The 27,879-nt window shown below is 48.2% G+C and overlaps 9 protein-coding genes across 9 annotated transcripts; 4 read left to right on the top strand and 5 right to left on the bottom strand.

Moving 5' to 3' along the window:
- Nucleotides 1-72: 72 nt before the first annotated feature.
- FOMMEDRAFT_153234 (uncharacterized protein) lies at nucleotides 73-2,111 on the bottom strand (the record flags this gene model as incomplete). Its single annotated transcript, XM_007263976.1, has 8 exons — nucleotides 73-416; nucleotides 482-620; nucleotides 680-981; nucleotides 1,034-1,118; nucleotides 1,170-1,518; nucleotides 1,571-1,756; nucleotides 1,830-1,943; nucleotides 2,002-2,111. The coding sequence occupies 8 exons, from the start codon at nucleotides 2,109-2,111 to the stop codon at nucleotides 73-75; spliced, it is 1,629 nt and encodes a 542-aa protein (XP_007264038.1).
- A 463-nt stretch (nucleotides 2,112-2,574) lies between these two features.
- FOMMEDRAFT_78200 (uncharacterized protein) lies at nucleotides 2,575-2,868 on the bottom strand (the record flags this gene model as incomplete). Its single annotated transcript, XM_007263977.1, has 2 exons — nucleotides 2,575-2,702; nucleotides 2,754-2,868. Coding segments are annotated over 2 exons (243 nt in total), but the record flags the coding sequence as incomplete, so codon positions are not given.
- Nucleotides 2,869-4,284: 1,416 nt separating this feature from the next.
- FOMMEDRAFT_139209 (uncharacterized protein) lies at nucleotides 4,285-4,994 on the bottom strand. Its single transcript, XM_007263978.1, has 3 exons — nucleotides 4,698-4,994; nucleotides 4,451-4,626; nucleotides 4,285-4,392 (listed from the first exon to the last, which is right to left on the bottom strand). The coding sequence occupies exons 1-3, from the start codon at nucleotides 4,942-4,944 to the stop codon at nucleotides 4,342-4,344; spliced, it is 474 nt and encodes a 157-aa protein (XP_007264040.1). The 5' UTR covers nucleotides 4,945-4,994; the 3' UTR covers nucleotides 4,285-4,341.
- A 260-nt stretch (nucleotides 4,995-5,254) lies between these two features.
- FOMMEDRAFT_18127 (cyclin-like protein) lies at nucleotides 5,255-7,821 on the bottom strand. The gene is made up of 13 exons (XM_007263979.1): nucleotides 7,574-7,821; nucleotides 7,445-7,526; nucleotides 7,263-7,388; nucleotides 7,030-7,202; nucleotides 6,731-6,969; nucleotides 6,597-6,676; nucleotides 6,283-6,537; nucleotides 6,071-6,225; nucleotides 5,844-6,018; nucleotides 5,656-5,790; nucleotides 5,468-5,598; nucleotides 5,352-5,417; nucleotides 5,255-5,287 (listed from the first exon to the last, which is right to left on the bottom strand). Exons 1-7 carry the CDS (start codon nucleotides 7,756-7,758, stop codon nucleotides 6,301-6,303), a joined length of 1,122 nt encoding a protein of 373 aa, XP_007264041.1. The 5' UTR covers nucleotides 7,759-7,821; the 3' UTR covers nucleotides 5,255-5,287; nucleotides 5,352-5,417; nucleotides 5,468-5,598; nucleotides 5,656-5,790; nucleotides 5,844-6,018; nucleotides 6,071-6,225; nucleotides 6,283-6,300.
- Nucleotides 7,822-8,251: 430 nt separating this feature from the next.
- FOMMEDRAFT_132327 (nagb/rpia/CoA transferase-like protein) lies at nucleotides 8,252-9,456 on the top strand (the record flags this gene model as incomplete). Its single annotated transcript, XM_007263980.1, has 6 exons — nucleotides 8,252-8,383; nucleotides 8,443-8,562; nucleotides 8,616-8,722; nucleotides 8,777-8,989; nucleotides 9,042-9,296; nucleotides 9,366-9,456. The coding sequence occupies 6 exons, from the start codon at nucleotides 8,252-8,254 to the stop codon at nucleotides 9,454-9,456; spliced, it is 918 nt and encodes a 305-aa protein (XP_007264042.1).
- Nucleotides 9,457-11,049: 1,593 nt separating this feature from the next.
- On the top strand, nucleotides 11,050-12,292 carry FOMMEDRAFT_119268 (uncharacterized protein; the record flags this gene model as incomplete). The annotated part of the gene is made up of 1 exon (XM_007263981.1): nucleotides 11,050-12,292. The coding sequence occupies one exon, from the start codon at nucleotides 11,050-11,052 to the stop codon at nucleotides 11,674-11,676; it is 627 nt and encodes a 208-aa protein (XP_007264043.1). The 3' UTR covers nucleotides 11,677-12,292.
- A 2,402-nt stretch (nucleotides 12,293-14,694) lies between these two features.
- Nucleotides 14,695-16,656, bottom strand: FOMMEDRAFT_119271 (nuclease). Its single transcript, XM_007263982.1, has 6 exons — nucleotides 16,361-16,656; nucleotides 16,204-16,304; nucleotides 16,102-16,154; nucleotides 15,930-16,055; nucleotides 15,697-15,872; nucleotides 14,695-15,639 (listed from the first exon to the last, which is right to left on the bottom strand). The coding sequence occupies exons 1-6, from the start codon at nucleotides 16,633-16,635 to the stop codon at nucleotides 15,444-15,446; spliced, it is 927 nt and encodes a 308-aa protein (XP_007264044.1). The 5' UTR covers nucleotides 16,636-16,656; the 3' UTR covers nucleotides 14,695-15,443.
- A 193-nt stretch (nucleotides 16,657-16,849) lies between these two features.
- FOMMEDRAFT_104233 (microtubule associated protein) lies at nucleotides 16,850-24,271 on the top strand (the record flags this gene model as incomplete). Its single annotated transcript, XM_007263983.1, has 14 exons — nucleotides 16,850-17,254; nucleotides 17,317-17,396; nucleotides 17,451-17,761; nucleotides 17,813-18,207; nucleotides 18,259-18,837; nucleotides 18,895-19,215; nucleotides 19,272-19,461; nucleotides 19,511-19,720; nucleotides 19,781-20,122; nucleotides 20,180-21,531; nucleotides 21,588-22,912; nucleotides 22,966-23,261; nucleotides 23,319-23,882; nucleotides 23,945-24,271. 14 exons carry the CDS (start codon nucleotides 16,850-16,852, stop codon nucleotides 24,148-24,150), a joined length of 6,576 nt encoding a protein of 2,191 aa, XP_007264045.1. The 3' UTR covers nucleotides 24,151-24,271.
- Nucleotides 24,272-24,407: 136 nt separating this feature from the next.
- Nucleotides 24,408-27,418, top strand: FOMMEDRAFT_166212 (glycerol-3-phosphate O-acyltransferase). Its single transcript, XM_007263984.1, has 10 exons — nucleotides 24,408-24,701; nucleotides 24,760-24,886; nucleotides 24,939-25,328; nucleotides 25,380-25,693; nucleotides 25,748-25,939; nucleotides 25,990-26,146; nucleotides 26,208-26,454; nucleotides 26,514-26,658; nucleotides 26,709-26,828; nucleotides 26,883-27,418. The coding sequence occupies exons 1-10, from the start codon at nucleotides 24,531-24,533 to the stop codon at nucleotides 27,336-27,338; spliced, it is 2,319 nt and encodes a 772-aa protein (XP_007264046.1). The 5' UTR covers nucleotides 24,408-24,530; the 3' UTR covers nucleotides 27,339-27,418.
- The last annotated feature ends 461 nt before the right edge of the window (nucleotides 27,419-27,879 follow it).

Genomic DNA, 27,879 nt, shown 5'->3' on the forward strand with positions numbered 1-27,879 from the left:
ACAACACAGCCAGTCCACTTGCAACAATTTTTTTGTCTAAACAAGAAAAGAGAAGGAAAATGGTCCAATCCATTACGAAACGTTCATACCAGTAAAGTCATACTCATAAACTTCCTCATCAATAATCGTATCAAGATTATGGAAACCCTGACACCTAAAAGGCTGCCGGGTAGCCAGACTTTTAGCACTCCATTCCGACCTCGCGGGACTAGGAGCACGCGGGATCTCCGTCACGGGTAAAGGCTCTGGAGCGTTCTCGCCTATATTCCTGCCGAACCAACCGCCGACAAGCTCTGCGTTCTTCTCGGCAGCTGCACCGCTTGAAAGAGTTTCCCAATTTTCGTTTAAGTAGGGAGGAGGGGACATGCCGGCGTTAGATTCGTTATCAATACGCACGCCGGCTGATGACGGGGCGCCTAAAGACAGAAACAGGATACCAGTTACAAATACGGGAAGAGACGATATCACACAAGAGACATACCGCTGCTTGAAGAGGAGGAAAACCACGATGCAGACAGCGTCGGAGGTATCGCATTCCCTAAGTGTTGCCCTAATGGTTGGAGATGCGGAATCTCCTCCGGGCCATCGACAGCCATTTCGAGAGTAGTCTCTTCAGGAATCTGCAAGACAAAAAAGAGAGAACGAGTTACAGGTGAGAAACCAAACCATATATCAAGACACAGCCAGCAAGCTCGGAACGATTATCAGAAAGCAGGCGGCATAGAAGCGTAATGTATACGAAGATCGTTGGTGCAATACTGAAGACCGCGCGAAGTAAGAAATAAGGAACTTCGATACACACCGGTGGAATATAATACGAGTCGGGAAGTTCCATTGAGGAAACAGTATAAAAGACCAAGTACTCGAGTAGTGATGGCGTACGAGGCAGCTGCCACTTCCTTCTTGCGCTCTCTGCCCCTATGTCTTCGACGTCCTTGGGGAATGCTTGCACCACGCCCATTGTCCATCCATTTTCCCAACCTGACAAAATTTTATTAGCACTTCCTTCAATAAAGTATCTGAGATAACCCACCCTTCGAAAAGCCGCCGAATACCCACTGATTGTAGTTTGTCAATACGAAGGAATGACAGCCGTGGGTTTTACAGATGTCCCAGAGCTAGGAAACATTGAGAAACTTCGACACTACGTAAAATCCGTTTTTACGAACCTTTGCCCATAATTTCAGGGTGCTAGAGTATTGTTGGGCAGTCTCTTCGCAATGCTCGAAAGTCGGAAGATTGCGCATTCGTCTGTCTGTGAAGAAGACTACGTCTCGCGGTCCTAAAATCCAGGGCGGCTCGTAGGCGATGATGAATTTATTAAGCCCATCCGAAGCATTCCGGCTGTCCCCAGTTTGCTTCCACGTAAAGTAACGAAAGATCTCGTGGTCCTCGTCGCGTGTTATATCATTGGAAACAAATTCATAATTCGCGACAATGTCGCGATATTCAGGTATAATCCGAAGAACAGCATGTACCGTTCGTAAAATGCATTCGCCGAACCAAACAATACCGAAGCTATGCGGGAATGTTCGACAGAAGTTCGGTGTTGGGAAAGAAGCTGACTTACGTTTCGATGTTTCTGAGTGCACGCGCTCTAAATCCTATGACGTCAAATCCAATACAAGGGATGTTGGGGTCCTCGTCCATATCTGCTGCAAGACCCTCGACCGAAACAGGATTGTCCGGTATATGTTTCTCTATAACTACCATACCGTCACCACGATGACCAACGAGGACAAAGACATAACTCAATCTACGCACAGTCGAGGCAACGGACATCGAAATACACCCTCTTAATCCGATGCATAAAACGCAGACGTCTATACCTTTCGGGGCGAATTTGCAGATTGTTCAGATGCGTCTTATGGTCCTCTGAAGGCATTGGTGGAACAGATGCTGCTAGATGGAGCTTCGGGATATTCGCATTCTCAAGATAACGCCTAACATTGGCAGAGACAGGGATACTATAGCGCCATTTACTGAACGAGATAGGGCTACTTGAGCCACCCGTGGCAGACCCAACGAACAATGGCATGGAAAGGCGAGGGACAGAGAGAACCGACAATAGGAAGATGAGGGCTAGAGGTCAAGGAGGATGGTTCGCCCATCGTGGCTCGAGTAGCTCGAAGCGAGTACAGATCGTGGCTTGAGGACAAAAGACAACAAGGGTGCTTAGGCCACCTGTTGCGACGCTGAAGTACCAGTAACCCAGTTTGGGCAAGAAGCGGAACCAGTTCACGCGCGGATCACTTCATTCCATTCTGGGCCGTGCTTCTTGAGTGCATATTTTTGGCCCTACTTAATACTACTACGGCATCTCTCTCTTGTCCAGCTCGTAATCAGTCACTTGATCACAGTAAAGAGCCAGTGCTCTATTTTGCAGCCAGTTTGTACAGGAATAGCAAGTAATAGAAATCCCGAGTCAGTTCGTCCACAGCGTACAACATGTACCCCTTAACCCGTCAACAACAGATCATAACAATAAATCAAGTGCAATAATGAGCCCGCAAGAAACGAGGGCACGCCTGCGTGCCGCTGATAATCGAACCCCGTTCATCGTGGTCGTGAGCATCAGTATCGACCTGCCAACGCCGGGTCCGTCTCCCGCGCCATGCAGTCTGCGCATTTGACTGGGCTTATGCGGATCGGATTCTTGACGGGTAGGGACATCATCCGGGTACAAGTCGGAGACCTGCAGCCTGTAGACAGGTCAGAGATGCTCTATAACTTGGCTTCGTATGGTCGCTCACCATATGGATGCGCATGCCTTCTGCTAAAAAGACAGTCGGACCGCAAACAATCCTGTGTTCGCGTAGCCATCGAGATGAAGTGTCCGCACGCTGTGTGGAACCGACCGTCAATAATCTGTACCGAAAATGAGCTCAATTAGCGACAGAGTCAGGAAAATCCAGCTAAACAAGCTCACGTTATGGCACATCTTTACAAGGACTTAAGAGAGAGTTGAGGAAGAGGAGGGTAAGAGGGTGTGAGCGCGGTTTGCAGTGGATTGGTTGACACTTTCGGTCGCTGAGTGCGCTGCTTTTAAAGTCCTGAGATGGTGCTTCTGTGACTCGCCGCCCTGCCGTCCGACGCCTGCTTGCTCTTCGTGTGCCAGCGGCGCGTCACCCTCATTCACTACTACTGGAACGGCTCTTAAGCTATTAAAGCTCTCGATCGGCGCCAGAAATCTGGGCAAATGAAGTCAGTCGCGACATTTGAAGACAGCCAGTTCATGCATGCCCTTGGCATGCTGCATCATCTTCAATCGTGAGCTGTTGCTTCTATGAGCCATTCAAATCCATATCTTGCTACCCTGAAGATCCAACTAGCCGACATGTCCTCTTACAAACTCCACAAATTGCTTCAACGGCCCGACTTCATGAGCTTCGACAAGTCTGATGAAAAGTCCTCGTGGTGAAGCCTCAAGGCTCGCGAACATTCATAGGCTGAAGTCTCAGGCGTGTAGTCCGAGGCTCAAAGCTGAATTACCCTGTATGGAGACGAAATCTTATGTGTCACCTCGGCCTTGGGAGATGGCTCAGAATTAGATCTTCTTCTAAAGGGGAACACTACCATGATAACATCGGTGACCTCCGAATCGATTGATCACTTGCCTCTTGTGCAGAAACATGCAGCCCATCTCGATGTAACGTGCTTGCAGCAAGGTTGCGGCCAGGTGGACCGAATCATCCTCATTCAAACCAATTGAACACGTGTTGGCTTCGCATCCGGGGACTATCCGTCGGATCAGAGTTTTGAGCCAAAATCCAGAATTCCGGGATAAGATGCGTGTCTGCACGCAGTCGTTAGTGAGCAACAAGCGTGCCCCTACCTCAGCTCAGCTTCTGTTGAAGTCGTCACCACCATGAAACAAGCCGCCGGCAAACCCAAAAAGTAGGTGTTCCCGCATCCGCGGCTGAAAGTCGCTTCTCACAAACTTGGCACAATTTGAAGAAGCGGCGAAGTGTTCAGTGAAGTGCATGTGACCAAGTTATCCCTTCCAGAACGGCCTTCGTTCCTAACATGTTCGAGCGGGCACACGCACAAATAGTCCACTAGTTGCGATTCCGAGCCAGGAAAGACGCCGCGGGAAGTGACAAACGTCTTGGTGACCGATGAAATACGCGGAGCTCTAAATGAACGGGATGGGAAGGGTAATAAACGCAAGCGAGGACCTGATCCGGTCGGAGGGAGGAAAGTCCTTCGAAAAAAATGGTAAGGAACGAACTTTAACGGCTTATTGTCACCTTGATTTTGAGTTTCCTTTCGTCCATTGATTATAATTCTGTGAAAATAAAATCTTCCTATCACCGGCGAGAAACACATGAACTGTTCTACCTAAGCACCGCGTCTGCGAATTTGTTGTACTAACTGAACCTTCTCCCCCACCTGAATGCCCAGCGGGCTCGCTTCAGCGAAAACAAAGGCGGAAAATGGTTCAACTCACCTCATGTTTGAAACGCCGTCTCCATCGTATACTTTTCATTCGCCTCCTCAATTCACCCTTTTGCTTGTGTCTCCTATTCGTAAACCAATCCCTGGCAACACTATTTCGCGCCAGAATCTTGTCGAGCATCCTCGCTGCTCCTGCAACATCTCCATTATGTACGGCCACACTTCTCCCTAAATCACGAAACATTTGAGTCCCCCGCAACGGATACACCACAGCATTGCTGCGTGAAGTTCGACCCTACCTGTAAAATGAGTGCGAGGAAGCGTGCTGTAACGCGCAAACCAGCTCTCAGAGTGTTGAAGCCACCTTTCCTCGTTTGATGTATGGATTTCCTTGTTTTCGACCACCCTAGACAAAAGCTTGTCCCAACCAAACGCTGTGTCCTGAGCTTTTCTACTCGATGTTGAGAAACAGGCCGATGCCAATTGACAAGCTATCCGTGGAGGAGGTTGTTGGCAGATCTGGCGTAATAATGAAAGCGACATCATTGCTGCTCCTCAGTGCACGATGCGAAAGAGCTTGTGAGATAACTAGTGCGTGCAAGTGGCAAATCGCAAAACACGTCGCGGGCACGGTGGTGACCACACAGAGTGAGAGTTACCAAAAGCGGACTTATGTCAGGTGCTCAGTAGTTTCCGTCATCCTTGATCGTCGCATTTACCCAGCCTACTCATTTGTTTTCATTCAAAAATCAAAAACTAGTTAGAAGTCATGGCAAACGAAGCCCTTGAGGAGGAAATGCAGGTCTGTACCAAGCTGAACTAGTCAAAGAATAGTCGGGATTTATACTTTACCAGGTGCTAGAGTCGATTTATCCTACAGAAATGACAAGTTGGTGCACGCGCGATCCTTAATCGTTGTACTTAACCCAGACTAAGACGTGCACCTTACGAAGAAATATCCGAGAATGAGGTTCAGATCGATGTTGAACCCGAAGAACAAATAGAAGGGGGCGATAACTGTAGGTAGTCCATCCAGGTTTCAAATACAATTTGATGTCACTGGTTTCAGTGAAGCTGACTCTGCGGGTTATCTATCCTGAGTCGTATCCTGATGTACTACCGGAGCTTACGTTAGAGCCCTCAGAAGGAGATCTGGGAGAAGATGAGTTGACTAAACTAAATGACGAACTAAAGAAAGTGGTATGAACGGCGGGGTATTCCTATTGACATTCTCAGGGTTTATCAAACCTCTTATAGGGAGAAGAAAACTTAGGAATGGCAATGACATTCACACTTGTCTCTCATTTACGGGAGCAGCTGCTTGACCTAGAGAAATCGCGCATAGAGCGACAAAAGAAAGAAGAGGAGGAAAAAGAACGACGAGAATTAGAGGTGAAATTTTATTAAATCTGAGCACGACAGCTCCCATGTTAATCTCCATCTAGGAGGAAGAAGCACGGACGAAAGGGACCCCCGTAACCATGGATAGTTTCAAAGCTTGGAAGGCCAAATTTGATAAGGAGGTCGCACAGAGACGAGCTCGCGAGGAAGATGAACGACTAAAAGCGTTGACACCGAAGGAACGCGACGAATACAAAAAGTTACGAAGTCGTCTTTCTGGTCAGTTCACGCCAGCATAATCCATAAATAAATGACTCATGGTTGTTATTAGGGAAGCAACTTTTTGAGCGAAATCGCAATCTGGACGACGAGGCCCTGGTCGAAGAAGGCACGGTTTCCGTGGATGCAAGTCAATATGAGCGTACAAATGAAAGAAGAGAAGAAGAGGAGGAGGAGCGTCTGGATTTCAGTGATAGCGATTGATTTGTATGCCTTCTGTTGCACGCCAATGAAGATAAAACAATGTATTGATAAAATTACAAGACATGTGTAGTGACACGTTCAACCAAAGTGTAATCTTGGTCGGATCGGCCTACTCCATTCATCCTTCGCCTCACCCCTTACGGGCTTCCATCCGGGTTTGGCGGGCGAGCTGCTTCCATGAGTCGACTCAGGTGTTCTTTGGCTGGGATTGATACCGGAATGAACCTCTGGCCTTGCAGGGACTCCCGCGGCGGCAGCAAATGCATCAGCTCTGTAGAGCTTCAGCCGTGAGTCCGGTATTACAGGAGGCTGTATCTATTCCGAATGAGACCCGTGCGCCATGCAATCATCGATCGAGACTTCATTGTACTCACCGAACCCATAGCACGCAGATGAGGCGCCGGTGTGATCGCATTTTGTGCGCCGTAGAAATCGATCAAAATCGTTAGTGCCTCTTTGGTGAATGAATCAATAAGTGCACACAATCACCCCCTATATGTGTACTCACCAGCGAGGTCCGCTAGTTCTGCCTCATTGAATTGGTAGTGCTCAACAATCAGTCGGGTTGCTTCCGGTGACTTGGGCTTGTTTGTCGGAGGCGTAGGTAATGACGACGATGGCGCGGAAGAGGATATCCGCGAGTCCAATGAGGCAGAATGTTCACCGTCCATGAACCGCTGAGCGAGAATGAAGCAAGCTGCTGCTATGATCCGTTCATCGAATAGGAGACACAGAACCGTTCGGTATCTAGTTTTCACCGAGCCATTGTGAACGAGCATGAGGCAAGGGTACATTCGTCCAACTCACGAATCGTGTGCTATGCACCAAGCAGAATCACCGAGCGGAAGGTCGTCACCCGCATACCGCTCAATGAGGTCGACGAGGATTTCGTGAGGACTGTCTATAACAAAGTCGAAACATAGTGCTTCAAGGAGAACCGCTTCCGCACCAAGAATGGCATCTTGACATGATTGGATGTCCTAGTAGAGCCACAAGTTCAATATCTCATGGACAAAAAAGGCGAGGGTGAAGAAGCTGACTTCGTCTGTTAATAAATCAATGTTGGACGTGTATATCTTTTGATGAAAGACTTTAGCCACGTCTCTTAGCTTGCGACCACACTCTTCCGTTTTGGTTGCCAGAAAGATGCAGCCCGCAGCAATGTCCTTCAGAGCGCAGATTCAAACTTCCATAAACTCCAAATCAAAACAGATGTCCTGACCTGCCGATGGTAGTCTTCCATGCTAAATCGCACATAGAATCGATGGAACCAAGTAGCAGCTGTGAACAATGCCGTGGATGGGCTGCACAGTCTAAGCTTTAGAAACCAGCAATGGTGCAGTATACTAACAGTTGCAACGAAGCTCCTAAACGATAAAGAAATTCAATTCCCCGAGCACGGTCGTACATTTCTTTATCGAGCGGGATGTACGAGGTTTTTGCAGACGGAGTAACCAAAAGGGCCGATGTTGGAAATTTCCATTGGGAGGATGAAGAACTTCCCTCCGCAACACCTTGTGCTCCCATACCGGCCATACAAATAGTTTCAGAGCCGAAGAGTCTTTAATGTTGGTCGTCTGAGTGGTCGTCGACAGTTAGCTCGTCGAACGGCATTGGAGAAGTGTGGCTGCCGCGGCATGATTTTCATTGAGATTACGTCAGCATTCAAACGCCTCGCGCGCATTGCGCGAGTCATTCTTTGAAGTTCAAACTCTTCATTCAACAAGCATACAGCTTGTGTGGCAAATACCTCAGTCCACTATGAGTACCCCGTCTTCACCAGTGGAAAGCATGCGCAGACCCATAAGCTTTGACATTTATGGGTCCTACAGACGTATACTCGCGGATGACAAAGTACGCTTCTAACTAACCCTTGGTGGTCTTTACTCAGTCCATTAATGGTAGATTTCTACTCCACTGGCAGCCATACTTGCTCTGACGGAACTCCTTGAACAATCTAATGGCTGGTGCACCCGCTGCGCATCATTACTCTTGACGCTGATAAGTGGCTGTTTGTTCAGTGGGAACCATGTTCGAGCTCGTCCAAGCGCTGAACGAGGGCGCAGAGGCTCTTCGAAAGCAGTTCACGAATTCCATCAGTATCAATGCGGGCTGTGAACTTTTCATAGCCTTTGTGACACTCTTCCCGCATGAGTCTGCGGTGCGTGTGCAAGCTACATACTGCTTCTTCGCAGGATAGCTGAACTCCTACTATTACAGAGCTTCAAGGATTTGAAAATAGAGCTAGTCAAACAAGGAAGACAGTATGCAAGGGAAGCAATGTCCTACCGGGAAAAGATTGCGATGCTCGCGCTAGGGTTTATCAAAGACGGTTCCGTCGTAAATATTCCATGCTTTTCTACGTTTGATAACGTGCTCATACCATGGGTTAGATTCTGACTCACTCATATTCTCGAGTAGTAATGGAGGCTCTTCTTCTCGCTCATAGACAAAAAAGGATATCTGTTTACGTTACAGAGGCGAGACCACGCGGAATGGGGTAGGATCTGTCTTCTGCACTGGCATATGACTGCTTCTATTCATACATATACAGGATTAGGACCCAGGAAGCTCTCACTGCCGCCGGAATCCCTTGCACAGTCATTCTGGACTCTGCCGTTGCATATGTGATGGACAAAATAGACCTTGTCCTCGTAGGCTCGGAGGCCGTGGTCGAAAGCGGTGGACTAATCAATGCTGTGGGGAGCAATCAGATGGCAATCATTGCTAAGGCCGCAAACAAACCCGTATATGCAATGGCGGAGAGGTGCGGGAATGTTGTTGATTATGCACTATCTTGACTGACATTAGACGCGTAGCTATAAATTCCATCGGCTCTTTCCTCTTTCGCAATACGATTTACCGACGCATACACCCGACATTTTGTCATTTCCCCGCCAGCCTACACGTCCTACGAGCAGCACAGTTGCTCGGCCGTCAGTTATCAATCCTGCGCCTGTCTCCCCGACACGGCCTGCGCTGCCGGCTCAGTCGTCCTCCCATTCACTGTCGGCATCGGAATATGCAATGAGTCCGGAACAGATTCGACTTAATCCGGAAGTAGATTACACAAGGTAAGCTTGCTTTTTCGTTCTTCGGTAAGGGTGATCCTAACTGCGAGCGCTCATTGGACCTATTTACAGACCAGATCTGATTTCTTTGGTGTTTTCTGACGTCGGTATTCTAACACCCGAGGGAGTCAGCCAGTACTTGGTGGGAATGTTTGCGGGATAGTACTATACTTGGCATGCTAGTATGTTGTCATGATTTTTATCTAACGGTTCTGGCGGCCGTTGGACGCCTGAACTCAGTTCTTGGCTCAACTCGATACATGGCCGTAATGTAGGTCTTCTATACGAAACAATCATAAGTACTCTTAATTGACTTCTGTAGAACTTACCTATGATGTCCGGACTAAAAGTGTGCATTCTTAATTGTACTGTTTCTGGATTCAAGCGACGATCGGGAGCCCTGAATGCTATATGAAACGTCGGGGCGAGGTAAATATGGAGGCATTTTTCACACTCGTAGAGAAATCTTTAGAACACTTCTCCGTCGAACACGAATGCCATGTGGGACAGTCTCCGAGATCGCAGTTCCTCGATATTTGGGTTATCAGTAGTTTCTCACCCTGGTATTGCGGCCTAATTATGAATTGCATTACTAGATGCTTGGACTGGCCTTAATGGACGCCATAACAGGACAAGCAAGTTTCTCTTTTAGGACCAGCGCTTCATGCAGGGAGCATAACTTGATTATGAATTGTAAGAGAACACTGAAACGGCATGTTCAACCTGCCAATTCAATTGAACCATGAAGTTATGAGAGAGAAAAAATTCTGCTGTGGCAGCGACAATATCGGAGACAGGCGTGCAATGCAAAATTGTGCCGTCGCTTGGAGGGCGCCGGGCGACAGACCCAGGGCGCAAGTGACGTTATCACCTCGCTACTGCGAAAGAAAGACGAAAAAGAAAGAGGATTAGACGCGAAAGAAAGTTGTCATAGAAATCTGCGCGTTTCAGGACCGATTGCAGGGAGACAAGATCTGGGATGGAAAGACAAGTGAATCTGGACCGGGAGTAAGTCCATATGTGTACAATCCGGCGGGTGCGGTTGCCAAACGGGGTAAGGCCGACAGACGGGAGCAGCGCAGCGCACGATTTACGACGGACGGTCCATTCAGTGAGAATTTGCATATTTTTTTGTGGCGCGTATCCCGTGCAAGGCAAGTACCCGTGTGCAAATGCGATTTTTTCGTGCAATTTAGTGAGGCACGGTGGTGTGGCATTGAGTTTGGCAAGATCGAAGGGCCCAAATGGGGATGGACCGATGATCTGCGGTCGTTAAGAGGCAGGCGAGTCCACTGCGAAACGTGTCACGGTGACCACGTTCCATAATCATAAGCGCTTTTTTCGGGCCCTTTTATTCGAATATTAGGCGTGAGCGATGGTTAAAACGGCACGTCCCATTTCCGAGTCCGTCGTCCTCCTCTCGCCCGCTCCCCTCCTACCTCTTTCCCTCCCGCCAGTCCATGTCCGTCTGAGAGCACGTCAAGCTCGCTAATATTTATTCCTACGTCCAGCAGAGGGCATCGCAATCGTAGCGCCATTCAAATTACTTCACAGAACCTGTGTCCTGTGCGCGCATCACTGCCGTCTTCTGGTACGCCTAATACTAGTACCCTTCTACGCGCCTTTGTGTCCCGTCCGTTAATTATGCCACATACTTCTTCTCCAGGGCGCACTCGTACTTATTACTCTATCTATTATCTTCGGTCTCTCCGCCTGCTCTTTTCGCCCTTGTTCCACCTCCCAGCTTCCAGCCACAATGAGTGCCCCTCCTCAAATATTTTTTTCCTCCAACGTCAAGCACATGGACGAATGGGCCAGCCGCACTGGCATACCACTCACAAGCGCCGAAGCCCTTGGCACTCTGTATGCGCGCGCACACAACTGGCTTCTCGCTCTAAAGGACCAGCTCGTGCGCAATCATGGCTTTCTTGAGAAGGCTGCCGACCCCCGTATGCTTTTTTCCATCGAGTGCCAACCCCCGTTCCGCTCGTCGGGAGGCCTTCCGCGCACACCGCCCTTCAATCTGCAGCTCCCACTCCACGCCTCGACCTTCTTCTCTCCGGAGCGCAGGATACAGTGGGAAATGGTCTTCCATAGCGCACTTTTTCCAGCCATGCGCCACTCGTGCCAGCCTATCGCAGACATTTTGCACTTGTTGCAGTGTTTGCTGACCGGAATGCTTGTGCTCGTCAAGGAGGAAGAAGTCCCAGGCGAAGGAGTTTGGAGGACAACTCGTGGCCTTCCCCCGCCAGAGTGGGTCAGCGCGAACGAGGCGATCCTTCTTCAGATTTTCGGTTCGTCACATTACCGCAAGCTGTTCCGCGCCGCAAACGACAAACGACTCGCGTTCAAAGTACATCTCGAACCACCGTCGCGTCGTTAAACGCGGCGTTCTTCGACATTCTCCGCAATCGCCGATGTCCGCATCGCCTTTCGTACTTTAATTGCTCAATTGTTGTGTTTTGTGGTCATACATCAGAACCACGTGTCGGGTGTATCCGTCTGTCTGGAAGTGCCTGCCGGCCGTGGAACTTCCGCCTCTACAAAAAATTAATTATAATCCTGGACGTGAGCGTAACCGCTCTTGTTCGTGTTCCCCTAGCCTATACTCTTGATTATTCTTGCTATTATCTTCTTTTCCCGACGTTTATTTGTTGCCTCCTTGCACGCCACTTCCCGTGCTTTTCGCTTGACATTTTCCTCGTTCCGATTTTGTTACTTTGCCATTCTCAAGCACACTCTGCTTATAGAACGCCTCTCTCCGTCTCTTGCTCTGCACGTCAGCCTATGTATATCAAGTAGTAGCTTATTCGTTGCATCATCGTCCCGTCTAATTATCTTACTATCATCGAGTTTATTTTTCTTTTTGTCTCTGGTCGTACTTTTTTTAACTTTCATTAGTCTTTTTTTCTACGTTCTCCCGCTGTAAATGTATTACAATCCACTTTTCCTTCTTTCGCCCCATCCGATTCTGTCATGTGTCATATGTTGCATGTTTCTGCCTTCTCTCCCGATCCCCTGTCTCTTTTGCTCATAATTAGGTATGCATTACGCAGATAGTCGGTATGCAAATGATATATGACATTGAGAATAGCAGATAGACGGCGTTGGACGCGCAATCATTGACGTGGAACGGAGGGAAACATGGGTATCAGAGCTTGCTATGCAAAGCGTCAAGGGGGTTGGCAGGGATGTAGGAAATAGCACGAGAGAAGACCAAAGAGAAGTTCCTGAGGAAGAGAAGACGTCCGAGGGAAGGTGCGAAAGGCCGCTCCGGGATCGGGTAACGCAATGGTTCCGGACGAAGGCTCGGAAGAAGAAGCTTGAAGGTAACGGCAGGGACGGACGACTCAATGAATTAGCCGTTCTCTGGAAGTTTTATGCGGGATTTGCATCGGTGTGGATAGATGTGCCCGTTTTGTGATAGGTAGGCATCGGTTGCGAAGAATCGGGCTCGGACTCGGAGTCTGATACTGTAATATGTATCGGACATACCGTTGAACCACTGGAGAAGATTTCGGGTTGACGTACAGTATGTTTGATGCGGGTAACTGTATCCATGAGAAACCGGGACACGGATTAAATCAGTTTAAATTATGGAACCTGAATAAAACATGGATGAATGCACGACGGAGTGATGGTTCAGGTAGCATGAAACGGCGGAGTGGATGCGAGTGGTGGCTAGGTCGATAAATGCAATATATATGAAGCGCTGGCGTTCATAATCCAAAGCAATTCCAGGAGGATGGTGTACGTTTGCATACATGTATAAATAAAGTCGAGCTCGGAATCAATGTCAACGCCTTTATAAATGTTTGTAGAGTAGAGCAAGAAGTGTAACGGCATGGCCATAACCAATTTCAAGTCCGTGTATGCCCGCTGGCTAGAAACGACATTATTAAAGTGAAGACGCTGACTGGATACAGAACGTCATACTTGAGGGAAAGGTAAAAATTATACTATACCGAAGGGAGTGAAATGAAGGGGTGGACATAAACCAGCGCCTTGGATACAGTTAGCTGATTTAGGGCTGCATTTTTCAAAACAGGATGGAATAAAGCGTAAAGTTTATAGAACTTTTTTAATTCATTTGAGATTTGCCTGGAAAGATCTGGTGGTATTTATTGATTGGACAGAACGGAATCTGATCGCATATGCAAAGTACCATTTATGTTTGAATACGCGCTACGCTTTAGCCACTTCTGTCAGAACATCCATCGCACTTTGCAGATCCAATTAAGGAACAAATCGGGGACGTTAAAGATGCTTTAAGTCATGGTCGATCGTGCGTGGGCATCGGAAGCCTGAAGAGAAAAGACAGATCGTTAGCATGCATACATGTGAGCTACCTTCAGCTTGAATTGGGCATCAATTGACCGTGTCAACGGAGACGCTTCAGATTACTTCTATCCGTGTGGCCAAGATCAATAGATCATGACTGACTGACGGCGAATCTTGTTGGGATTGATCCCGCCAGTCAGAAACCATCAAGAGGCGCCCAGGATACACGTTTTGCTACTCGTCATTGGCTGTCTTGTAAGTGGCTTTTCGAATTTGAGATTTGAAGAAGAACCGAAATAGATAGGTAGCGCCACTATCTTTCTTGCCAATACATTCGTGTTATTGGTTGTTACCGCAATCCCCCTGTGTTGTATTGTACATCCGAGGCTTCGGCTTGCGCAGAAATTTGTGTTTATCGGGTGACCGAGGATAACGAGAGTGATCTACATTGTCGTACCAGAACGAACCGAATGAGAGCTCTATACGATCGAACTCGTATGGTCATGTCAAAAAACGAAACAGGCATTGACGTGGATAATACTATTTGTCGTCCACGTCACCGTTACAGAACATCCTAGGTTTAGCTGCCATGAAAGACAGATGTGCGTCTCGGTCGAATCACGCTAGACACGGCGTTCCGTCAATGAATGGGCCAGCGCAGCAGTTCAGGTTTTTTTTTGGCTTCTTGTGTCGGCCTACTCGACTCCGGACTCATCAGAATCATGAAAGCTGGGCCGATACATCCCCGCACGGATTGTGAGGTTGAAAAGCAATATGCGGCTCCTTATTCGTGGCACGTACTGTAGGAGTTTAACGGCCTTCAAAGAAAGTTAGAAGGAAATGTTGCTCACGATCATTACTGCCGAGGGGTACTCGCTTGTCGCGTGATATCAGATAGCCCTGGGGGAGAGAATCGTCGACGCCGTAAATATGAGAATGAGAAAGGTTAATGGCCAACCGAAGAGAATGCTCGCATTATCACCATAGTCGGTTCCGAATGATTGAAGGGGCTTCGTAATTGCGATTGATCAAAGGGCTTGTGTCCATCTACCATTCAATACAAATCCGGAGTAAAAGAGCTGACACGCCGGAGTATTCACTCCGCAAGATCTTGAGCTCCTACATATCATTCTCGCTTATGAAGCAGTCTTCGATCAATAAAACGCATTTAGAACAAATTGAATGGATATATGATCGGCCAAGGGAATTCGTTATGAACAGAAGAACAAGGACGTATCGCACTTACCAGACCTCCGCAGACTTACCAACACCGCAGCCTTGATTCTTCCTTGAGACGCTTGCGCTGCGGAATCCAACGATCCAATGGTGGCACAATCACCGAGGTAGATAGAAGCCAAGCCGAGGAGGCTTCGGGCGGGAGTAATTTGACCAAATCGAAGAGCAACCGCCATCTAAAAAAACAGCTGAAATTTCGCATTAAGCACAGGTCCTTCTGGAGGATATTTAGAGTGTGACATTTGTCTTGGGTAACCCTGACGAATAGATTGGAGTGCCTCAATCCAGGATATTCCTGGGACTTGGTTCAACAACCATTTCTCTTCAGGACATCGACAGAGTTAATCCAACGGAAATAGTTGCCATAGGACCACACTGGAACGCTCTCGCCTTGCCTAGTAACGTTGATTGATTGAAGCGACGGCTATTACGAGGCAGGACCCGAGGAAATCGTCATCATGAACCTGTCAGAGAATGGGTATTCAAGAACATACAACATGTGAGCTATTGCACAATGAATGAAGAGATACAAGGGAATATGCTTGAAGACAGCCGGTGCCACAATCGGTATGAGCACAGAGGAACAGAGAATGTTGTTTCATCATTGCGCGTGAGTCAGCTGAACGAAAATCTTTACGAGCTAGAACCCGTGAATCTCGACCATAGTCGATGCCAAAAACCACTTTCTTTCGCTCCAGCAGTATCTTCAGCATTTTGAGACTCTGCCTCGGTGCCTGCATCAGCTGCAGCAGACGTACGACGACGACGCTTGTATTCTGCGGGTGTTTCAATATTGGACCCTTTAACCCACATTCCGCATCTCTGCTCTCTATGAAGGGAACTTAGTAAGCGGCGGGCATCCGTTTAAGACGTAGAACAGACAAACTTTGCCTCTGCTTCAATCTTAAGATGACCTTCCTTCCCACTCCTTCCATATACTGCATCGTTTCCTATGTATGTTACTGCTAAGCCCTCACGAAGCATTTCGTCTGCAACACTCCTTCCATATCTGGGCGTCAAGAAACCAGGCATCAGTCGACGGGGAAGGAAGACTGGAGCAACCTATTGTGTAATCAGTATCTAGCAGAAAACATTGTAGTTTAGGACAGAAAAACATACAGCACGAGAATATTGATCACGTTTGAGAAGCTGAACGTAAACAGTTTTACCCAGGACCGTCTGTTTTAACCAAGCAAGGGCTTCTTCGGCAAATGGCTGAGCTTTGTCATCTTTAGATTTTGCTGCCTAATCAAATCAACATTTGTTCCGTGTTTTGCTCTATAGTCTCTACCTCAGGTGCATCGACGCCAGCCAGACGAATTGATATAGTCTGATTTGCCAAAGCTAGAAGAGAAAATGTTAGATTGACAGAATATTATGTAGTACAACTAACAATTAGGGCCTCTGGATCCCTTCGGAATCCCTATGATATTTTTCCAATACGTAGTAGATACAGGCGTGTGATACAAATGAAGTCCATCGGGATCTCCAACACTAAGTGTAGGTGCAAATTCAATAACTGTAACTAATCCGACATTGAGACTGCATACCTCGTAACAATCCCCTTAATCCATCGTTGCTTAGAATACAAATTCGGAGTGATCCAGAACTGATTTGGATATCTCCGCAAGAACCGTGTATGCAGCTTTACAGTGGCAAGAGTAACAATAGATCCAGCCACCAGAGGGACTGCTATGCGAAATTCCGGGGGTTGTTGATCATAGAATGTTATTAGCTGCTCATAACTTGACTTAGGCTTTGATTTAGATTTCTCGCCGGTATTTCTTGAAGAGAACCAGTTAAGTGGGTTCCAATCGTCTGGCATAGCAGACAATTTGCGAAGTGGACCTGCTCGATGTGCTCGACATGGACATTGACATGACGTTCCGCGAGTCGTCAGCGTTGTACGGGAGATGCCGAAAACGCGTGTTTGCGGGTCACGTTCGGACGCGTCTCCGCTGTTGACTATCTAGCATCTACTCGCCACTCATTTATTAACTGACAACATCGTCGACGCCGAGCCTCACACGGACAAGGCAATGGACGGTCCACCTCCGCCGGAGGAAGACTTCAGTCAACTCCCGATCGCAGACCGCATTACTCACAAGAACTGGAAGGCAAGGGTATCGGGTTACGAAACTCTCATCAAGACCTTTCAGAATACTGCTTCCGATACAGACCCTGCATTCAGGCCCTATCTCAACAATCCGGATACTCTCAAGAAAATAATTACAGACTCAAATGCTGTCGCACAAGAGAAGGGCGTCGAAGCAGTCGTGGCTTTCGTCAAATTCGCAGGCGAAACTGCAGCGAGAACGCGGGATTTGATTGTCCCCGCCCTAGTCGATAAGTGCTTTGGTTCTGCCAGAGCAGGTACGAAGAATCAAGCTATTGAGCTTGCGTTGCAATACATCGAGGTTGAGAATGGTGGTACAGGCGTCGTGGTGCGTTAAACAAGCATACAATTTATTGCGATTCGACAAATAACATGTGAATATTTATTTAGAGCGATATACTCCCTGGCCTAAACGCCAAACAGCCGAAGGTTGTTGCAGGATGCATAATGACTTTAAATGGATCAATCAAGTACGTTAAATGGACTACATTATACTGTGATGACGTGCTGACGAAATTTGACAGGGCGTTTGGCACTCAGGCAGTTCCACCACCGCCAATACTGAAAGTCTTACCAAAGGTTTTCGCGCATACTGACAAGACCGTTCGTGCAGAGGGCACAAACCTCGTACAGACTTTGTATCAAGGCATCGGTCCTGCAATTGAACCTTGGTTGGCGGACCTTAAACCTGTACAAGTGAAGGAGCTGAAGGAAAGTTTTGAGAAAATGGACAGTGAGGGAAGGGGCAAAGGTTCGCTGAAGCCAGAACGATTCACAAGAGCCCAAGCTCGTGAAATGGAAGCTGGGGGTCAGGAGGAAGATGTCCCTCAGGAAGGTATGTGCTGTAAACCTTCATATGATTTCGCTTTGCCTGACAAGTCCGTAGATCCTGGACTTATGGACCCACGCGCGTTTGCTGAGGAGGTCGACATTAGTGATAAAATTCCGTCAGGTTTCCAAGCTGCCATGACTTCTTCAAAATGGAAAGAACGCAAAGAAGCACTGGACGAGCTACTGGCGGTGCTCAATTCGACTCCACGAATTAAAGACGCATCGGAGATCAGCGACATAGTCAGAGCTCTGTCGGGACGCATGGGTGATGCAAATATCAACTGTGTCATGACTGCAGCAAATTGCATAGAGGCGCTTGCGAAGGGCATGATGATTGGCTTTGCAAGATTTCGTGACACAGTCGTTCCGCCAATGCTGGAAAAGCTGAAGGAGAGGAAGCAAAATGTCGCCGACGCTATTGGAAACGCTCTTGATGCGGTCTTTGCTGCGGTACGCCTATTACCTCCGCTCATCTGAATACCTCGGCTCAATCTCTTGTAGACCACATTGCCGGAGATACTTGAAAACGTCCTTCCTGCTCTCGCTTCCAAGAATCCGCAGGTTAAAGAAGGGACATTGAAGTTCTTATGTCGCTGTCTCGTCACTACGAACGTCCCACCATCTACGGCACAAATAAAGCCTCTTTCGGAAGCCCTTGCTACCCTCCTTGAAGATTCCTTTGAAGGAGCGCGGAATGAAGCAGCGATGTGCTTGGGAACGTTAATGAAAATTGTTGGCGAACGTCCATTAAATGCAATCATGGATCAATTAGCCGAGGTTCGCAGGGTGAAGGTCAAGGAGGCGTATGACAAAGCGATGGTGAAATGCAAGGCGGGCGCTGGCCCAGCACCGCGAGCAGCGCCTCCTGCGAAGGCAAAATTACCAGCAAAGAAGGCACCTGGGCCCGCTCCATTTGAAGATGGACTGCTTAATGACGTTAGTCCTGTAAAACCGAAGGCAAAACTCCCTGCCCGTCTTATGGCTAAGAAGCCTATAGCGGAAGACGCACCAGTCACGGATGTTCCTGAAGCGCTTGCGGAACCACCAAAACCTGCCGCAAAGCCCCCTGCTCGTTTAATGGTAAGTTCAATTGTAATTCCTTTCGCAAGACTATCAATGTAATTTTGTGTGTTGTAGCAAGCCAAAAAATCTCCGCCTGCTGCTGCTGCCGCGGTCGCAGCAGCCACTTCCTCCAAGTCTGCGAAACCATCTGCTCCGGCTGCGCCTGGTGCCCTTGATACATTCAAATTCAAGCATACCCCCGAAGATGCCGAAGCCCTTGCAGCTGATCTGATTCCCAGTGAACTAGCAACAAACTTTGGCGACTCTAATTGGAAATTACGATTAGCTGCACTTGAGGAGATGAACGAATGGATTGGGGGCGTTGTGGATTCTGTGGAGAGCGAAGTCATTGTTAGGTTTTTGATCAAAAAAGGAGGGAACGAGAAAAATTTCCAGGTAGGATTTGCTTTTTTATCAGATTTGGCTCGTTCTAACGTACCTGCCCATGCTAGGTCTCATCAAAGCTGTACACCATACTTTCTATCTTGGCTGAACGGTGCCCAAATTTTGGCCGATCCTCTGTAGCTTTGGCGACTCCCCATTTAAGTGAAAAACTCGGTGACACGAAGCTGAAGAAGCCTGCTGGCGATACTCTTATGCTTTTCGCTGAAAAGACGTCATTGCAATTCGTTCTAAATCACGGTAAGATTAATATTCCTGACGTGTTCACGAAACATTGACTGTCTTCTAGCATATGATTCCCTGACCAAACAGAAGTCTCCCAAAGTTCTTGCCGATTCACTGACATGGATAGATTCTGCACTCACAGATTTCGGAGTAGCTGGTGTATCTCTTCGTGCACTTATCGAATTCCTTAAGACTGCACTGGGAAATTCAAATGCAGCAGTGAGAACAAGTGCCACCAAGACTTTGGTGACCATTAAACTCTTCGTTGGTCCAAGTGGGTTGCACAGTCATTTTCTATATACAGTTCCCTGAGCTCACATTCATCCGCGTGTAGGTGTCAAGGAACTGCTGGGTGAAATTAATCCTCAACTTCTGGCAACAATTCACGGCGAGTTTGACAAAGTAGAGGGAAGTGCTCCTCCTGAACCCTCCCGGACGTCTGTGGACGTTCAGAATCTCGGTTCTGGCGGCGGCAGCGGTTCGAGCAAGGCAGCCGCTGGGGCGGTCAACGCTATGGATGACTTGTTCCCGCGCGTCGAACTTGATTCACTGCTTAAAGGCACAACGATTCTCGCCGGCGCGAAAAGTGATGCCTGGAAAGTGAAGAAAGAGGCCTTAGAGACATTGCAAGCCATCCTTGATCAAGGTCAGAACAAACGCCTCAAACCGAATATGGGTCCGTTCGTCTGTTTTATTTACTCGGGAAATGTTTCTGACTTTGTTTGGACTGTAGGTGAAATTGGGCAGATCCTCAAAGCGCGTGTGACGGACATAAATAAACCGGTGCAGCTCTTAGCGTTGGACATCGTGGCTCGAATTGCGGCTGGTATGGGAAAGCCATTTGAAAAGCACACACGATTCTTTGCATTACCCGTCGCAACAGTCCTGGCTGACCAGAAGGCGAACATTCGTCAGGCAGGCTTAGCGACACTAACTGCCATTGCAGAAGCCTGTGAGGGTCTTGATAGCATGGTACATGGCTTGGCAACTGCACTCGAATCGGCCAATCCGTTGCAGAGAGGGACTCTTCTACATTGGATCGCCGATTGGTTCAAGGAACACGAGCCAAGTTCTGCATTAGATCTCAGTACGTGGGCAGCTCCCATTGTAGCATGTCTCGACGACAGAAGTGCGGACGTCCGGAAGGGTGCTCAGGCTGCGTTGCCGTTCGTCATTGCTCAAACAGGGTATGACTATGTTATGCAGCAGACGAATTCTTTGAAGCCTGCTTCCAGAAATACCGTCGCACCTCTCGTCAAAGCTGCTGCAGCTGCGGCACCACAAAAGTCGAGTAAGCCGACTCCAGCTCCGATTCCTGCGCCCATCAAGACTTCGGCGGCGGCAGAGACGATTACTCCTCCACCTCAATCTCCTACGCCTGTCACTTCTCAGGTTTCTACGGCTCCGACGAGTAAGCTGGGTGGTGTACGTCGCAAACTTCCTCAAGGTTCCATACCTCGACCAGATTCGAGGGCGAGTGCCAATGATGACGCTCTCGGGGCTCCAGCTTCGTCACGCTTGCCTCCTAAATCCGGTCTGGGAGGACTAAAGAAGCCCACGAGCGCATTCACATCCAAATCCACCACCCCCTCTGCTCCTTCACCTACGATGTCTTCTCTGTCACCATTCGTAACTATGAATATTGAGGCAAAGAAGTCTAGGCTAGCTAAAGACGGTGCTCGTTGGGTTATAGAGAATGGTCCGATACGCAAAGATCTCGTTGAATTGCTTCAACTTCAAATGGAGCCGCACGTATCAAAGGACACCCTGTCTCTTCTGTTTAGCCGGGACCATAATGCCGTCAACGATCATGTAACCGGACTGACCGCGTTATGCGACTTTTATTCGGCGTTGGCAACAGGGGATGATAAATACGGGTTTAGTGGACAAGAGCGAAACGACATAGGCATTGCAAATGCAGACCTCGCTCTTAAGTATGTCTCAATACGCGTCCATGAACCTCAACCGAACTTGATAGGCAAATGCCTTGACCTGGTGGAGGACGTAATGGCGTTCTTGCGAGACGTTAACTACCAGTTAAGCGATTCTGAAGCGTTGTGTTTTGTACCGACGGTCATTAACAAGGTCAGTTTGATATTATTTGTATTATGAAAGTGACGTGGTTGACACAATCTACATAGCTTGGCGACGCGCGTGAAGCCGTGCGAATCCGAGTGCAACAGATCATTCAAGCGCTCCCGAAAGTCTATGCATATAGCCGAATCTTCCAGCTTTTGATGGACTGTGGGTTAAAATCTAAGGTTGCCAAAACTCGTCAAGGTACCTTAGACGAAACGGCCGGCATACTCAAGCGCACGGGCGTAGCAGCGTGCGACCCCGCAAGGTCGTTCCCGGTTTTAGCATCCATGATCTCGGACAAAGATGCTGCTGTTCGCAAATCAGCTTTGACTGCTCTTAGTGAGAGTTACTTATTGGTAGGAGAAACGATTTGGTCATACGTCGGATCCCTTACGCCAAAGGACAAAACTCAGCTTGAAGAGCGTTTACGACGTGTTGCAGGACCAAGTAACATGGAAGCCTCAGAGGCGAATGGACCTGTTCCATTAACAGCCACGCCAGGGCCTGCATCACGTCTGGCTTCAGGTGTTCCTAAGCCGGGTTCTCGATTTGGCGGCATCGGCAGCCTCCCGCGGCCAGCTTCTCCGTCCGTAGGACCTGCATCTCGTCTTGCGCGACCGTCTTCTCCAGCTCGGGCTGTTGGCTCAACAACGGGTGAAGGTCAAACAGCTGGAACTCCTGCGCCGTCATCTAAACTTCCAAAGGTTGGCCCTACTTCGCCTCGTCTCGCTAGACCAAAGAGCTTCCTGCCTTCGCGTCTTGGAAATACTCGAATTGCAGCACCGGCATCCGTTGCTGCGTCTCAAACCCACGCTGAAGATCGAGCTTCTGATAGGCCTGTGCTTCGATCACTAAATGGGGACCATCGTCGCCAACTATCCGCTGCTACTGCCGACGTAGTTGAAGCGCCGGTACTCGGCGAAGAGACGGAAGGAGATGAGATCTCTTTGACTATTTCGAAGATTTTAAGCAGTGATCCTTCACGTAGCGTCGATGCCCTCAAACAGATTCAGAGGATATTGGAAGTTAATACGGAAGATGGGACCCCGTCTCAACGATATACAGAGCTATCGGATCACACAGAAGGACTGATTGAAACGATTACTCTGCAGATGGGTCACGTATTTGAAAATGCCTCCACTATCGTCGAACCAGAGAATTTCCGCCTTGCAAAGCACTTGATCCAGACAATCAATGCGTTCTGTGATCATCCTCTGTTGGCCGAATCGATTCAGGTCGAAAACCTTACTGGCCTATTCGAAGAGTTGACGCTTCGACTGCTCCAAACGGATGAAAGCGAAAGCAGTAAAGTCAAGGATTTGTCACGGTTTATTAACATGATCATCCTTCGCCTATTTGCCACATGCCGAAGAATGGCTATTTTAAGGTAAGTGCCCTTGCGCGACTTGTCAAAGACTCGATAGCTCACGGACATGTCAGATCATTGTTTTCCCTTCTTCTACAGATAGTTAAACCATTCCCGGTGAACGGAACCCTCCCAGATGCGAAAGAGGCAAAAGTTGCGGAACTGGTTCTGAAATGTATCTGGAAGTTGGCACGCAATATACCCACGGACCTCGAAAAACAGGATTTAGACCCGGTGGAGTTGTTCCCTGCTATTGAGCACTTCTTGCAGTCTATCCCTCCGAACGAATGGCGCGCTCGTGCAACGAACAAAGTCCCAAGTGGCGACATGCCTTTGAGAACTATCAAAGTAATAATTCAGCATGTTGTTGGTGAGTAGTCATTTCCATGTTAGTTTCAAGTTGCTCACGCACAATATCCATGATTAGCGTTCTATGGTGATGAAGTATACGACCTGCTTTCTTCGTCATTCGAGGACCCATCGGCAACTATCGTATACCCTTATGTCTATCGAATTCTTAATACGAATCGAGGAAACCAGGAAAATGGATCACATCGACAGCCGACGAATGGGTCCAGCGCTGGACGATCCGAGTCAAGCCCGTCGGGCAGCCAGCCAACGAGCCCTCGAGCTAGGTCTTCGGTCGCCTCGACTGAACATCGTACTTCCACGCCTAGTCGACATACATCTCATAGCGGTGTTTCGATGAACGACGGAGGAATGCTCCCGCCTCCAGTTGATGAACCGGATCCGGATGAGCAATTGCTTACAATCATCAATCATATTTCAAGCGAAGCTTCGGGTGCAATGCATAAGGAAGGGATCACGGAGTTACACCATTTCTTGAAAGCATATCCGCACAAGAAGCCTCGCGTGGATAGGTTATTGGAGAACACGGGACCAGCCTTCCGGAAATACATTGCGCGTGCGTTAGCAAGCAGAGCTGCGGAAGACGCGGAACGCACTGTCGCGGTAGCCGACACTCTTTCGAGTACGTCATCCGGGTATATTTTCTTTCTGAATTTTAGATCTGATGCCTTGTCGGTTATGCAGAGCTCGAGTCTAACGGCTCGTCTGGAGTCATTGCCCATCGCGGATCGGTGTCACCCAAATCACCTACGTCACCTAGGAGAGCTAGTGGTGCAATTGAGCTAAATCCTGCTGAACAAGAAAAGCTTCATCGTTTGCATGACTTGTTCCAGTATCGCTCCAGCACGACGAGCAATGGGTCTCGGCCAAAAGACCCAGATAGCAACTGATTGAGACGGACACGAAACTACGATCACGTGTTTCCCTGACATCTGCACTTACCTCTTATTTCGTTTCGGTTTTTAATTTTGTACACGTTGTCGATGCTCACTGTAATTTTGGTGCAATAATACATATCAAGAATTTTCTTCTCGAAACCATGACGCTCGAGATGCCTCGAGTAAAACTTTATTTAGGTCATGTGCTCATCATGACGGTATTGTGCCGCCGCGTCTCTTCCCGCTACTTCCCCAACGTTTCTTCCTACGTGTTCCTACGTGTTCTCTTGTGTATGCTGTCCTAGCTATTTTCTTCGCCTCTGGCTGCTTTGTTGCACCAAAACTTTGAAAGCTCCTGTACACCACAATCCGTTCAGGTCGTTTTCCGCACAATGTCTTCTGTATCGATGCCTGCAAGGTCTCCAGACTTTGTCTATGACCTTATTCTGCAATTCTGGCGTATTGTAACAAGTATCTTCTTCCGAGAGATACGTCCCAGAGGCGCGTTTCACATCCCGAGGCAAGGCCCTGTCATATTCGCCGCAGCACCGCATCACAACCAGGCAGGTAGATAACGTTGAAGCGTTCAAGTCTCAAACTCATGTTGCGAAATATTAACAGTTCTTGGACCCGTTGCTCTTGACATCAGAAGTACACAGAGAAACACGTCGGAGAGTTGAGTTCCTTATTGCTGCGAAAAGCATGACGAGAAAGCCTATTGGTTTTTTTGCGAAACTTATGTCGAGTAGTACGTACTAAGTTAGTTTCTATGCTGGTCACCGCCTTGACACGTTCTGCAGTTCCGGTTTCAAGAGCCGCTGATGAGGCAAAACGAGGCGCTGGAGTAATTACTCTATCTGAAAGCGACCCATGTGTAATTATTGGTCACGGAACGAAATTCACGTCTGAACTGAAACCAAAATGTCAAATAATGCTACCCAAATCGCTCAGCTCGTTAGTCGCTGAAGTGATAGAAGTCGTCTCGGATACGGAGGTGCGAATTAAGAAGGAGTTTGGAGGCGAAAGTGGGAAGGGAACAGCTCGTGTTCGAGATGCTATTGACGAGGCTAAAATGAATGGCGCACAAGGTCTTGAGTATAGGATATTACCGTTCATCGACCAGCAGGAGATGTATCGATTCGTCTATCAGAGGCTGAAAGATGGTGGATGCATCGGAATTTTCCCTGAGGGTTTGTATATTCATCTTGTGTGATGTTCAATGCTAATGTTATGAGATTTAGGAGGAAGCCATGACCGAACCGATTTATTGCCTCTCAAAGCAGGCGTTACTGTCATGGCACTTGGCGCAATGGCGAGTGATCCTTCTGTAAAGGTCAAAATCGTCCCGGTTGGCCTGTCCTATTTCCATGCCCATCGGTTCCGCTCAAGGGCGGTCGTAGAGTTCGGCTCAGCGATGGATGTGCCTCCAGAGCTCGTTGAAATGTTCAAAGAGGGAGGAACTAAAAAGAGAGAGGCTTGTGCTAAGCTTCTTGACCTTACTTACGAGGGGTTGAAGACAGTGACATTAAGAGCACCTGATTATGACACTCTCATGGTATTGTTACTTTCGTTCTTCCTCCTTCGCCTTTTGATTGTTCCGGTATGGCAGGTTATTCAAGCCGCGCGTCGCCTTTACGAAACGCCTGGCCAGCATTTGACTCTCGGCCAAGTCGTTGAACTCAATAAGCGTTTCCTTGAGGCATATATGCATTTCAAAGACGATCCAAGAGTGCAGAAATTGAAAGAGAATGTCTTGAAATACAACCGTTCAGTCAGAGATTTGGGTCTGCGTGACCACCAGGCAAGCCTAGTGATTTGATTCTGTTGCGTTGACTAATAGAAGGAAGTTAGGTCCCTCGTGCCAAACCTGCGAGCTGGAAAACTCTGGGATTGCTCGGATATCGCTTAGGCCTTCTTATCGTTTGGTCATTGCTGGCACTCCCAGGCGTCATTCTCAATGGTCCTATTTTTATTCTTGCATCCGTCATTTCGAGGAAGAAGGCTAAGGGTATGGAGTTACATATTTTGTACCAGGTAGATCGAATTCTTATCTTCGCTCTACGTTTCAGAGGCATTGGCCGCGTCAAACGTAAAAATTGCAGGCAGGGATGTCCTTGCTACATGGAAGATTCTAATGTCTCTCGGCGTGGCTCCTGTTCTGTACACGACTTACGCGATTATCGCCACCATAATTGCTATCAAGGCTAACGCTCCACTTGAGTGGAGATTATGGACTCCATTTTTGGTTTTGGTCCTTCTGCCGTGCATGAGTTATGCAGCGTTGAAGTTTGGCGAAGCTGGTACAGATATCTTAAAGTATGCCTTCCTTCCAGACTGTTCGCTACCGAAATACAATGTGATCATGGTGTTTTTAGATCTTTACGGCCCCTCGTCATTGCCCTTTTCCCAGGACAGCAACGTTCCCTCGATAAGCTAAAGCGAATGCGGGAAGAGCTCTCAAACGAATTGTCGGAGCTAATTAATGAGATGGGTCCGAAGTTGTGGGATGATTTCGACCACGTATGTCGTAACTTTTTGTGTGATAGGGGTTGTGGCTGACAGGGTTTCAGTGGAGAATTATCGTCCCTTCTGCAAGCGTTCCTCCATCCTCCGGAAAACCTGGACTATGGCGGCGAAAGAGCGGAACGGGCGCTGTTGATGCTCAGGGAAACCTCCTCGTCCATCCAATGGTGAGATCTCATAATACTTAGTGGTGTATTGCTTACTGTTTCTCAATGACACAGACTTGGCTCGATGAACGTCTTTTTGGCTGGAGTCGCAGTGCTGCTCGTGGAACAAGTGCCTGGAGCGGAAATTATAGTACAGATCCGAGCCAAGCCCCGAGCCCTACGTCTACAGACGATGAGGACGAGGGTGACTACGAGCATCTTATGGGCGTTCTGCAGTCGAATGGCGATGGAACTCCCTCTAGACTACGTTCTAGAAGCCTTCGCAGCTCATATGCAGATCTTCAACAGCTGAAGATGACGCCTGCAACCGCGACTGGTGCTAGTGTCCGCTACGATGCAGGTCATTCACCGACAGATAGCAGCTTTCATCATGGTGATCAGCACCGAGAGAGAAAGGGTAGTCTTACCGGCGACGTGCCGGTAGAAAGGATCGGGGGTATTAACCGCGATGAGCCCTTCAAGGAGGCTACGGAGGTTCTGAATGAAGAGAACGAACGTAAAAGGCGTTAGGCTACTGTATGGACTGATATAGCATAACTTGTTGCATTAACAAAGGACTATCATTGTCAATCTAGTGTGGTGATTTGCCGGGATTACATGGTAGCGCAAAACAAAAATACAAGACGAGTTCTAAGAAGCTGATACAACAGAAGAAATGACAGAAGGAAAAGGGAACGATGATCAAAAGAATGCAGTCCAAATCTGTCTAGGCTCCCACGGGTAATTTAAGGTTCGGGTAAGCCTTTCACCGCAATGTATGGTTCGCGACGCATCATCGACTTGTTAAATTCGGTGCCACAGTTGACACAACTGAAAAAAAAATGGTGAATGTGAGTATTGGGTGGATATTCCAGATTGGATGTGAGAAAACGACTGTACCGCAAATCCATGACGCCATTAATGAACTGAGAAGAAATAAATAGTGTGAGTGCCTGTCATCCTAAACGCTTATCTCGACCACGCGTTCAGAAACCAACCTGCGTCTGACTGCATCCCCCTTCCTCTGCTTTGTAGTTCCCCAACGCCTCTTTCCCGAGGTCCATGCAGCGGA

This window comes from Fomitiporia mediterranea (genome assembly GCF_000271605.1).
Source record: "Fomitiporia mediterranea MF3/22 unplaced genomic scaffold FOMMEscaffold_3, whole genome shotgun sequence".
NCBI lineage: Eukaryota > Fungi > Basidiomycota > Agaricomycetes > Hymenochaetales > Hymenochaetaceae > Fomitiporia > Fomitiporia mediterranea.

Coding starts and splice junctions, on each gene's coding strand:
- FOMMEDRAFT_139209 (XM_007263978.1), bottom strand. CDS start 4,944: ATGATGTCGCTTTCATTATTACGCCAGATCTGCCAACAACCTCCTCCA. Junction 4,627..4,697: donor TCCTCGCACTCATTTTACAG/GTAGGGTCGAAC, acceptor TTCGTGATTTAG/GGAGAAGTGTGGCCGTACAT. Junction 4,393..4,450: donor GACGGCGTTTCAAACATGAG/GTGAGTTGAACC, acceptor CTGGGCATTCAG/GTGGGGGAGAAGGTTCAGTT.
- FOMMEDRAFT_119271 (XM_007263982.1), bottom strand. CDS start 16,635: ATGCCAGACGATTGGAACCCACTTAACTGGTTCTCTTCAAGAAATACC. Junction 16,155..16,203: donor GGGATCCAGAGGCCCTAATT/GTTAGTTGTACT, acceptor TTTCTCTTCTAG/CTTTGGCAAATCAGACTATA. Junction 15,640..15,696: donor AAGATTGAAGCAGAGGCAAA/GTTTGTCTGTTC, acceptor TTCCCTTCATAG/AGAGCAGAGATGCGGAATGT.
- FOMMEDRAFT_18127 (XM_007263979.1), bottom strand. CDS start 7,758: ATGGCCGGTATGGGAGCACAAGGTGTTGCGGAGGGAAGTTCTTCATCC. Junction 7,203..7,262: donor TTGATTTATTAACAGACGAA/GTCAGCTTCTTC, acceptor TGGCTCTACTAG/GACATCCAATCATGTCAAGA. Junction 6,970..7,029: donor TGGTGCATAGCACACGATTC/GTGAGTTGGACG, acceptor GGTGAAAACTAG/ATACCGAACGGTTCTGTGTC.
- FOMMEDRAFT_166212 (XM_007263984.1), top strand. CDS start 24,531: ATGTCTTCTGTATCGATGCCTGCAAGGTCTCCAGACTTTGTCTATGAC. Junction 24,702..24,759: donor CAGCACCGCATCACAACCAG/GCAGGTAGATAA, acceptor AAATATTAACAG/TTCTTGGACCCGTTGCTCTT. Junction 25,940..25,989: donor TGGGTCTGCGTGACCACCAG/GCAAGCCTAGTG, acceptor GAAGGAAGTTAG/GTCCCTCGTGCCAAACCTGC.